An 11425-nucleotide genomic window follows, 5' to 3' on the forward strand; every position below is an offset into this window, starting at 1 on the left:
AAATCTATATCACTTTCAATATTATTTCAAGAAAATATTCACCAGGCACATAACGGACAGCTATCAATGCACAACTTTCAGTACAGTCTACTGCGGGCTGTGTTGTAATGTGTACGCGGATTTGTTGAGGGAAAATATTTAGAAGTTAAATGTATAATCATGTCTGGGTCTCAAGGAGTCACCGCTTTGTGTGAGAATCCCACCGAGGTGTTTATGGACGTTTCCAAATTGCTCATTACGTATGCGGATAATATTCTGAGGTAAACTCGAGTGTTTTGGAGACATTACTGAGCGCTGACTGGAATGTTGTTATGTCAGATCATTAGAAATGTTGTCATTCAGACAGTCTGTCCATCAATCTTTTATATTATTTTCCTAAGATACCTCCTTATTATTTTATTACTGCATTGTCACCCTTTGGTTTGGTCTTTTGGATGTGTGTTTAATAGGAATCCAAATGAGGAGAAATACAGATCGATCCGTATTGGGAACCCAACATTCTCCACCAAGCTTTTGCCTGTGAAAGGAGCAGTGGAATGCCTTTTTGATATGGGATTTGAGGAGGTTGGTGACCTTCATATGGCCACGTTGTTCATTAAATAGAGATTAAATCAAGAAACATTGCCTGATTGTATACAATACAGCGTCTGTGTTTGACTGAGTGCTTCACATGTTTTTAAAACATTATTATATGTTATATCTGCAAAAATCTGTGTGTTCTGTTAGGCTGAGACCCACCTGGTGTTTCCTAAATCAGCATCAGTGGAGAGGCTGAGACAGGTGCGGGAGACGATTGCTGCTGAGAGAGACCAGAGAATTGGGGCGAGCAAAGTTGCATCCAATCCACAAAGTGCCAGAGTTGCTCCGAGTCCTGCCCCGATTCCACCCTCCACTCCTTCTGCAGGGCCAGAATGTGCTGCTGCCCCCCCTACACCCGCACCAGCAGCTCTGCCATTCACTGTAAGATTATGTTTCATTACATCTCATTTTAGTTTTCACATACGGGTTGGTTTTTGTTTTATTTATTATTTATTATTTACATTTGAGTTCCATTTTAGTAGTTTAATTCACAAGTTTCAATATTTTCATCTCTTATCTGTACACTATAAATTTGGTACAATTATTAGCTAAAAAGTGGTAATTAAACTTGTTCTGGGTACAATACAAGTTTAGCTCTTTTGATAGCTTTTGAAGCATAATGCTGATTACTGCAAAAAAACATTTTTACAATATGAAGCTTACTTAAAGGAATATTCAGGATTCAATACAAGTTACGTTTAATTGACAACATTTGTGGCATAATATTGATTACCATAAAACATAACCTGACCAAAAATCGAAGTTATACTGAGGCATTTACAATGGAAGTGAAAGGGGCCAATCTGTAAACAATAAAATACTCACTGTTTTAAAAGTATAGCCACAAGATGTAAACAATATGCATGTAAACATGATTTTAGTTTGTTAAAATCATTTACTATCCTTTTCTGTTTAAAGTTATAGCCAATTTTACAACTTAATTGCTGTGACGATGAGATGTCAACAAACCCTAAAATGACTGTAAGTCTGAAAGTATGATTTAAACAACTTTACACTTCAAATAATACACGGTTATTAATAGATGTAAGTGCTTTTATAAAATTATAAGCTTTGCAATTCTGCTTTTAACCCCTCCAAAAATTTGCCCCATTCACTTCCATTGTAAGTGCCTCACTATAACCTCGATTTTTGCATCTTTTTTTTTTTTTTAAAGGACTGGCAAGTTGAAATTATTTTTTGGTGTAATCAACATTATGCCACAAATGCTGTCGATTGAGCTTAACTTGTATTGAACCCGGAATATTCCTTTAAATAAACGGGGCAATGAAATAAATGTTGAAAATCACACTAATAATACGCATTCTTTTGAAATGTGTATCATACCACAATCAACGTTTTGAAGTTTTTTTGTCGAATTTATTTTCACACACATTTTACATCATCATTTCTCTTTTAATCTTGACTAGGCAAGCAGTGTGTCATTTCTTCGAACATTGCAGTCAAACTTCCAGCATGTGATAATATATGAGAGCCCTGCATTGCAACAGAAAGCTTTGAACTGCATACCTCATGAACTGCTCAAGTCCAGAGCTAAAGAACGTCTCAAACAAGCCAATGATGCAGATCCAGGTAAACAGATTATAACAACATGTTGGCTGTATCAAAGCTTCATATAGGAGTGTGTGTACAGCTCCTAGACAGTTGTGCAGCTTGCTTGCTTCCTCTGTTTGGGAGATTTTCATAAAATGGAAAGGATGCCAATAAAGAAATCACATTGATATTAAATTATTAATCATTTGTTTTATAGAGCACTTCCAAATTTACTGATGTCTCATATCTCATTTTGTGTTGTGTTTTGCTCTTAGCATGTAGTCTATCTGAGGAGGACATGTTGGTTCTAGACTTGTTGCAGTGGTTTAAAGGAGAGTTCTTTTCCTGGGTGGATAGTCTGCCATGTAGCCGATGTGGAGGCAGAACCCAAACTGCTGGATCCTTATCCCCTTCAAATGATGAGCTGCGCTGGGATGCAGGCCGTGTAGAGGACCACTACTGTCAGACTTGCCATCTCTCCAACAGATTTCCAAGGTGCACCTAGTTTTTCAGTGTATACTGTTAGGTTTGTCTTCATATAAGGTCCATACATTTTTGTCCTTTTACATTAAATTAAATCTGTTTTATATCTCAGATTTGCATGCTGATTTTCAATATTTATAATACTGTTTAGCTAGAATGACAGCGCATTATCCTTTGCACAGGTACAATAATCCAGAGAAGCTCCTAGAGAGCAGAAGAGGGCGCTGTGGAGAATGGGCAAACTGTTTCACATTGTGCTGCCGAGCCTTAGGTCTTGAGGCAAGGTATATCTGGGACAGCACAGGTACAAACCTCACCAATTTTACCACATCACTGTATCACTATGACATCTCCACATTTATACTGGTTAACCGATATAGGATTTTTAAGGGCTGAGAACAAAACCGATATAGGATTTTTAAGGGCTGAGAACAAAACCGATATAGGATTTTTAAGGGCTGAGAACAATATCAAGAGTGCAAGGTGGCCAATATAATACAGACACTCAGGGCCTGAAATTCGATGTGTGATTACAGGTATTGTGCACAATTTCTAACATTCCTGCATGTTCATAATGAGGGGAATTCCCACACACTTTTATTCACTTTAACATGTAGCTGACAATTAGTAAACCAATCCATTCTATACTAATACATTTTTAAAATCAAAAGATTATATGTTAAGATTAGTTAATGCACTTTGAACTAACAATGAACAATTGTATTTTTATTAACTAAAATTAACTAAGATTATTTCTAAACTATTGTTAACGAATGGAACGAATTGTAAAGTGTTACCAAATACATAATCAAGTCAAGTACATTTTATTTGTAATGTGCCTTTCACAACACACATCGTTTCAAAGCAGCTTTACAGAAGATCAGGCATTAACAGACGATAAAACGGTAATGTCTATAAAAATGTCTCTGAAGTCAAGTCAAGTCAAGTCAAGTGGTTTTTATTGTCGTTTCAACCATATACAGTTAGTACAGTACACAGCAAAACGAGACAACGTTCCTCCAGGACCATGGTGCTACATAAAAACAACAAAGGACCAACACAGGACCACATGAGACTACACAACGAAATAAAATACCTATATAAACTACCTATATAAAGTGCACGTGCAAACATGTGCAAAAAGTACGGGACAGTACAACAAATTACTGACAATGAACAGGACAATAGACAGTGCAGCGCCGACCAGTACTCAGTAGTGCAAAAAGATGACAGTTTCTAAAAATGTAAACATAACATACTATGAGATAATGTTCTATGCACATAGCAGTTATTGAGGTAGCAGACAGTTATAAAGTGACAGTAATTAAAGTGCAACTCAGGACACGTGAAAATATATTTCTAAACCTGTGTGACTTTCATTCGTGAAACTCACGGAATGGTGATTGACATTCTGCCTAAAATTTTCTTAGTGTTCTCGGAAGAGAGAAATTTATATAGGCTTGAGCAGGGGCGCAAATACCCATTTTCAAGGATGCATGCGACGCCTACATCGGCGGCCTTTTTTGGTTTCCTAGTTTTTGGCGCCTCTATGCGTTTCATACTTTGCATATATGGTTTTTGCGCCTCTGGGCTTGAGGTTGAGTAATGATAACAGAAATTACATTTTTGGGTGAACTGCCCATTTGTTATAGTATTTGTTAAAGGTATCTGCCAAGAACAATATAAATGTAAGTCAGCACATGTTTGCATCGTGTCTTGTGGAAAAACAAGTAGGGCTGGTTATCACAGCCACCTCACGATATGGTGCGTATTGCGATACACATGTCACGATTCAATATATCATGATACATCACAATATCATGGTTCGATATTGATTTTAATTGAAATAAATTTGGTTATATTTCAGTTATAGTGTCCATTTTGCTTGTATACAGTATGAAAAAATCATCTTTCAGCAAATGCTTTTGTTCATTACACAGGGGACCTTCTAACTTTTTAAATTATGGACATATCAATTTTACAAATTTTATTTTATCATTAGTTTTTCATACATCAATAAATAAGGTGTATTGAGATTGCATATATTATATTGCATATATACAGTCTATTGTTACATGTTTGTTGTTTAAATGCCTAATTTGTACTATTTACTAAGATATGTAGAACAAGTGCTAAAATGGTACTGTCTCTTTAAGAACTGTGCAGGGACTTTGACAGTAGTTTTTGCTTGGACGAATGGCTTTTTTATCATCCATGCTATGTGTGATCAGAATTAAATGTTTATTTTGTTGTTTTTGAAAAATAACTGACTGCAGAGAACAGAAAGGATATTTAAAGAGACATTATTCAATGACAAATGGTTTGCTTGGATCTAGTCTTTGGACTCGCATTACACAGAAAGAGTCAAAACATTTACTCTTAGCATGCAGTAAAAAAATCTCAGTGCTGAACTACTTCACACTAAACCACTCAAACACTGGAGAGTGAAATCTAAAAATTTACCAGCCAGTAGCCTACTCACAGATATTTTTGTAGCAAATAGGAAGTATTTACACACATGTGATTGTTGTGTAAAAAAAAAGTGCATAAATCCCCCCCATATGAGCCATGTGAGTGAGGAATTCCCTCGATTTAATGACAGCAAATGGGACATACAAAACATTGCATGAATTAAAAGAACAAAATATGAGAAAATAGACAATGTTTGTCCATGGACAAGGGTATAGGTAGATCTTTGAACTGATACAAGAGGAAACGCACTCTTCTGTTTAAGAAGTCATAGTTATCTGTCAATAATCTCGAAATGGCCAAATATCAACCCGATTATTTGGCCTGGCTGATATATCTGTCTATCACTGCACAATTCCTCGTCAAAATATGTAAAATTGACTCCTGGCAACATCTTGTCTCTAACTTTTGTCCTTCTTTCAGATCATGTGTTGACTGAAGCAGTAACCGTCATTGGCTGATACCGATAATCTTAAAATGGCCAAATATCAGATGACATTTCTGTCTAATGCTGCACATTTCCCCATCTATATATTGAAAAATTACCCCTGGCAACATAATTTCTCTAACTTTTGTCATGCTTTTAGATCACATGTGGACGGAAGTATGAACAGTTATCGGCGTTACCGATAATCTCAAAATGTCCAACATTTCTGTCTACCGCTGCATATTTCCTATTCTAAATACTTAAAAAATAATCCTGGCAACACCATGTCTCTAACTTTTGTCCTGCTTTAAGATCACGTGTGGATGTAAGCACAAACAGACATTGGCTGATACGATAATCTCAAAATAGTCAAATATCGGCTGACATTTATGTTTTATGCGGCACATTTCCTCATCTAAATATGTAAAAATGACCCCTGGCAACACCATGTCTCTAACTTTTGTCCTGCTTTCAGATCATGTATGGACAAATGCAGGAAATGTTATCGGCTGATACCAGTAATCTCAGAATACACACATATCAGCCAATATATCTGTTTATTGCTTCACATTTCCTCATCTAAATACATAAAAAAAGAACACTGGTTACTTCACGCCTGTAACTTTTGCCCTGCTTTCAGATCACGTGTGGACTGAAGTGTATTCTCACTCGCAACAACGCTGGCTGCACTGCGACCCTTGTGAAAATGCATGCGATAAACCCCTCCTGTATGAAGTTGGCTGGGGGAAAAAACTCTCCTACATCCTGGCATTCTCCAAGGACCAAGTTGTAGATGTGACATGGAGGTACTCCTGTAAACACCCAGAGGTCCTGTCTAGACGCACACAGATTCAGGAGACATGGTTGCTTCATAAACTTAATGAACTCAACTCTATGGTATGTTACTAGTTGTCATGCCCTCCTCCAAAGTATAGCTCTTTTCATCAGTGCCTGGAAAACAATACCTGAATCTGACTGTCATTACCACTTGATGCCTGTAGAGACAGCAGTCTTTAGAACCAGAGAGGAAGAAAGAGCTGATGCAAAGGCTGGTGGTGGAACTAGTGGAATTTATTTCTCCCAAGACCCCTCAATCTGGAGAGCTGAGTGGCCGTATATCAGGATCTCTGGCTTGGAGGGCAGCTCGAGGGGAGACTGGAGCAAACAGTGCCAAAGGGGTGAGATGCTCAAATTGAATCATTTTGTTGAATTACTGTTTTTTTTTTATATATATATATATATATATATATATATATATATATATATATATATAGAAAGGATATAATAAGATGGCTCAGGCACAATTGCTAGTTCAACTATGTTCATATTTGGCATTCATATTTTTCACTTTAGATTTCATAGCTGTTTATTATTTAATAATTGTGCCATGATTTTAAAATATTTTCAAAAAAGATGAATGTAGTCTTCCTTGTTAAATGAATGTACTTTTTTTTTTAAATAATTTTTCTTCACAGGACACAGAGGAATGTGTCTTCATTCCTTCAGAATCTGAGAAGCAAACAAAGTTGTTCCACATTTGTTACAATGTGGCCAAAGACTGTTACATCAGAGTGAGCAATGGCCAAGAGACTCTCTCAGGATGGCAGAGAGGTGTTTGGAGAAAAAAAAACGTGTTCAGAAAAGAGGAGCTTGATTGGCAGATGGTTTGTTTCTTTTAGCAGTTCAGGTTTTTAAGATTGAAGAGAAATATCTTCTTTTGGTTTCTATATACCCCTCCTCCTCACCATTTTTTTTCTTTTATATTTTTAAAAGTGTGGAACCCTAATATTTGTTAGATTTTTGGCCTTTTTATCTTATCAGTCATTGTCCACAAGACTTTTACCTGTGTTTTGACGGAATGCTTACAATAGTAGTTCTGTCATTGTAGGTGTACTTGGCACGAACCGAGGGCTCTATCTCTGGAAGGATAAGCTGGAAGTTTGACTGCGTTTCTGTAGGGATGAAGATAAAATCAGCTTCAGTCAAAGCCTTCAGCCAGACCTTCCATTCAGGCAGCGTTCACTGGAGTGTACATTCCACCCAGAAAACCATAGAGTTTCCTGGAGGTATCAGCCTTACATCTTGATATATCAGTTATCGATATAAACTAAATACTGTGTAGGGGGCATTCACACACAATGTGTAGCATTCTGTTTGTGCTAAAAAAATATTTTTTTGTTTTTTGGCTGTTGGGTATTGCTGTTGTGTCTCACAGCAGGAACATTGCATTTCTTTCAGACACTGTCAAGTTTAAAGGTCTCGAGATCCCTGATTTCTGTCCCACTTGGTTACGTGCTGTTTAGTTGTTTTTAAAAGCAAGAACGCATCCTGTGTTAAAACCCCCATTTCAGTTGAAATACTGATTTCGATTATACACCGATGAGCCAAAATATTATGACCACTCACATGTGAATGAATAACATTGATCATCTCCTAACAAAATCATATGCCAAGGTCTGGGTAGATTAGATGGTAAGCAAACAATCAGTTCTCGTAGTCAGTGTGTTGATGGCAGGCGTAAGGACCAAGCGACTAAGGGGGCTTTCACACTTGGTTCGATTGCCTGTTCCGAACCCGAGTTCGATTGCTCCCCCCTGCCCCCGATGGACTGTGTTCACATTATATATTTGTATCCGAACCGCGGTACGCTTGCGTCATCAAGCTGCAGCTGGTGCGTAATCGTGTTGCTTGATAACCGCGAAATGAAAAGGCGTCAAAATTCAATGAATAGACTTGCTCGGTTCACATTTGTTCTTCTTTTTTTTTAACCTTTGGTTTTGTTTTCAACATCAAGATACAGAAACACACTTGCGTCTGTCTGCCGCAAAAATACTGAAATCCTTCAAAAGACAGCGGGCTGTCCGCCGAAGACAATTTTTGCGAAGGCAAGCAGAAATCATCTCTCTGCTTGCAGTGCGTGTGCGTCAATCCTTTTTGTCAAGGTAAGTGTATACGCACGCACGCACGAAAGTAAACCCTTTCCGCTCGTTTTGAAAGTGACGCGTGTGAGACTGACGACCACATTATACGTCATCAATAGCGGTTCACTTCCGCGGTTTGGTTCGATTGTGTTCATATCAGCAGCGAACCGTACTGGAGTTCACATGAACCGTACCCCAGACCACCTTTTTAAGCGGACCCGAGTACGGTTCGCGGGTGCGCACCCGAGTTCGGAAGACAGCGTTCACATCATCCAAACGAACCGAACTCTGACGTCATTCGAACCGGGGTGCGCACCAAAAGTGCTAGTGTGAAAGCCCCCTAAGACAAGGGCCAAATTGTTATGGCCAGACGACTGGATCAGAGCATCTCTGAAACGGCAAGACTTGTGCGGTACTCCCTGTCAGTGGCGAGTACCTACCGACAGTGGTCTGAGGAGGACAAACCACAAACTGGCGACAGGGTGTTGGGCACCCAAGTCTCATCAATTAGTTGCCCCCGCGCAGGCTTGTCTGGTCCAAACCAACAAAAGGTCTACTTTGACAAATCACAGAAAATTTTAATGATGGTTACTGGACGAATTAGGTGACAACACGCAGTGCATCGCACCCTGCTGCCTATGGAGCTGTCCACTGTCGAAAGCCTCTACAATAGGTATGCGAGTTTCGGAACTGGACCTTGGAGCAGTGGAAGAAAGTCACCTGGTCCAATGAGCGAGTCCTGTTTTCTTTTACATCACATGGACGGCTGTGTACGTGTGCGCAGATTACCTGGGTAAGTGATGGAACCAGGATGCACTGTGGGAAGACGACAAGCCGGTGGAGGGAGTGTGATGCTCTGGGCAATGTTCTGCTTGGAAACTCTTGGTCCGGCCATTCATGTGGACATCAATTTGACATGCGCCACCTACCTTAACATTGTTGCAGTCCAGGAACACCGCTTCATGGTAATGGTATACCCTGATGGCAGTGGCCTATTTCAGCAGGATAATACACCATGCCACACTGCACACATTGTTTGGGAATGGTTTGAGGAACATGATGAAGAGTTCAGAGTGTTGCCCTGCCCTCCAGATTCCCCAGATCTCAATCCAATTGAGCATTTGTGGGATATGCTGGACCAACAAGTCTGATCCATGGCAGCTCCACCTCGCAACTTACAGGACTTGAAGGATCTGCTGGTAATGTCTTGGTGCCAGATACCACAGTACATCTTTAGGGGTCTTGTAGAGTCAATGCCTCGGCAGGTCGATGCTGTTTTGGAGGCACGCAGAGGACCAACAGCTTATTGGGCAATAATGTTTTGGCTCATCAGTGTATATATTTAGTTCATATGGCATTATATGAATGCATTATCATCCCATCACCAATGCAATGTAACAACTTACTTAGTTTTTACTTTATAATAGTTATTGCATTACTTGGGTGAATCATTGCTCTCTGTGCTTAACAAAACCAAATTCACAAATGGGTTGTATTATGTTCCCCACTAATTAAGCTTGATATAATACAACAGCAATGGGCTTGTTTTCACAGATGGCGAACTGCACTCTGCTGCGAGTCTGTCTGGAGGCACTGAGCTGATTGTAGAGGCAGAGCTTACGGGAGGGGAGGGGGACGTGTCATGGCAACACGCTCAGCTGTTCAGACAGAGTTTGGAGGAAACTGAGAAAGTTTTATTTGAGCTGCGGGTTGAAATGGAACAGTCTTGATGAAAGATTTAGTCAGCATCTACAAATCCCTTGCATAAATGTTTTGCAAGAACAAATGTGAAAAACAAAGGAAATGTGTTACATTTTTTGGTTTGTCACAGGTAAGAGAAGTGAGTTTTAGATTACTTTTAAATGCATTCAATAAATGTATCAGTCACTGTAAGTCAGTCAGTTTTTTGTTTCTTTTTAATTTGTTGTAATACTCGCCAGAAATATTTTATTGTTCATTATAATAGCTGTTCTGTACATGTATTTTATTGCAATACATCAGGTACTTTTAGTCATTTTAAATGTTACCAAATTTGAAAATATAATCTGGTATCTTTATAGATTTTATTTGGATTTGCAAGGTATTAGTTGTACATTTTCAATAAGACTGTACATGATCTTTTTTTAATCTATAAGTGTAATGAAATATGACCATGTAACCATACATTCAATTATTGAATTCTTCAGTTGTGTCTGAGTTAAACTATACTTGTACCACTTAATAGTAAAAGCTTTCCTAATATGTGTAATTTAAATGCTTATCAGGCTCTTAAAAAATGATGAGAGTTCTAAGGGCTTTTTATTTCGGTTCTTTTGCTTCTAATTTTGAATTTTTGTTACAGTTTATTTTGAATCAATCAACCTAGGGCAAGCCCAGTACTTAAATCTCTTGCAGACAATAAATAGTCATTATAATACAAAAATAATAGCAACAATAAACATAAACTTTCCTTTACTTGTGTAACAAACAGTATATTTTGATACACTAGATTACACCAGCAAATTAACAGATTTGTGTTGAATAATTTTCAGTAAGACATGGCAGATGTATGCATTTTCACAATGCAAAAAATGTATTACCTGCTGAAAAATAAATTGATTAAAACTTGCCAACAAAACTAGCATCTGAATAAATTATATACATAAAACAAAATGTGGACAATTGTGACCAAGTTTTCTTTAACACAATTCTATATCTAGAAAAAGTACACACACACACACACACACACACACACACACATCGTAAAATAGCTGTGCAACATTACTCTCAACAGAAACATTCTCACATAAAAATGTATTTCACATTAGTTTTAAAGTTTGAATCATTCTATAAAATATGCTATGTCTTTAAAACCAAAGTTTCAAAGACCTTAATATAGCTTTATACCCCCCCAATACCACAAATGTAGTAAAAAGTCCATCTCTTCTAGTATTTAAAAGTACAAACATTACAGAGTCATTGTACACGTCTTTACATATAATGCATGCACGTTCTC

At 38.0% G+C, this 11425-nt stretch overlaps 1 protein-coding gene across 1 annotated transcript; it reads left to right on the top strand.

Annotated features, from left to right (window-relative positions):
- Positions 1-93: 93 nt before the first annotated feature.
- ngly1 (N-glycanase 1) lies at positions 94-10175 on the top strand. Its single transcript, XM_052093038.1, has 11 exons — positions 94-260; positions 450-564; positions 727-960; positions 2007-2169; positions 2406-2625; positions 2796-2917; positions 6150-6406; positions 6511-6687; positions 6985-7173; positions 7398-7575; positions 9985-10175. The coding sequence occupies exons 1-11, from the start codon at positions 160-162 to the stop codon at positions 10158-10160; spliced, it is 1932 nt and encodes a 643-aa protein (XP_051948998.1). The 5' UTR covers positions 94-159; the 3' UTR covers positions 10161-10175.
- Positions 10176-11425: the final 1250 nt, after the last annotated feature.

The sequence above is a fragment of the Xyrauchen texanus genome, chromosome 26 (assembly GCF_025860055.1).
Source record: "Xyrauchen texanus isolate HMW12.3.18 chromosome 26, RBS_HiC_50CHRs, whole genome shotgun sequence".
Taxonomy (NCBI): Eukaryota; Metazoa; Chordata; class Actinopteri; order Cypriniformes; family Catostomidae; genus Xyrauchen; species Xyrauchen texanus.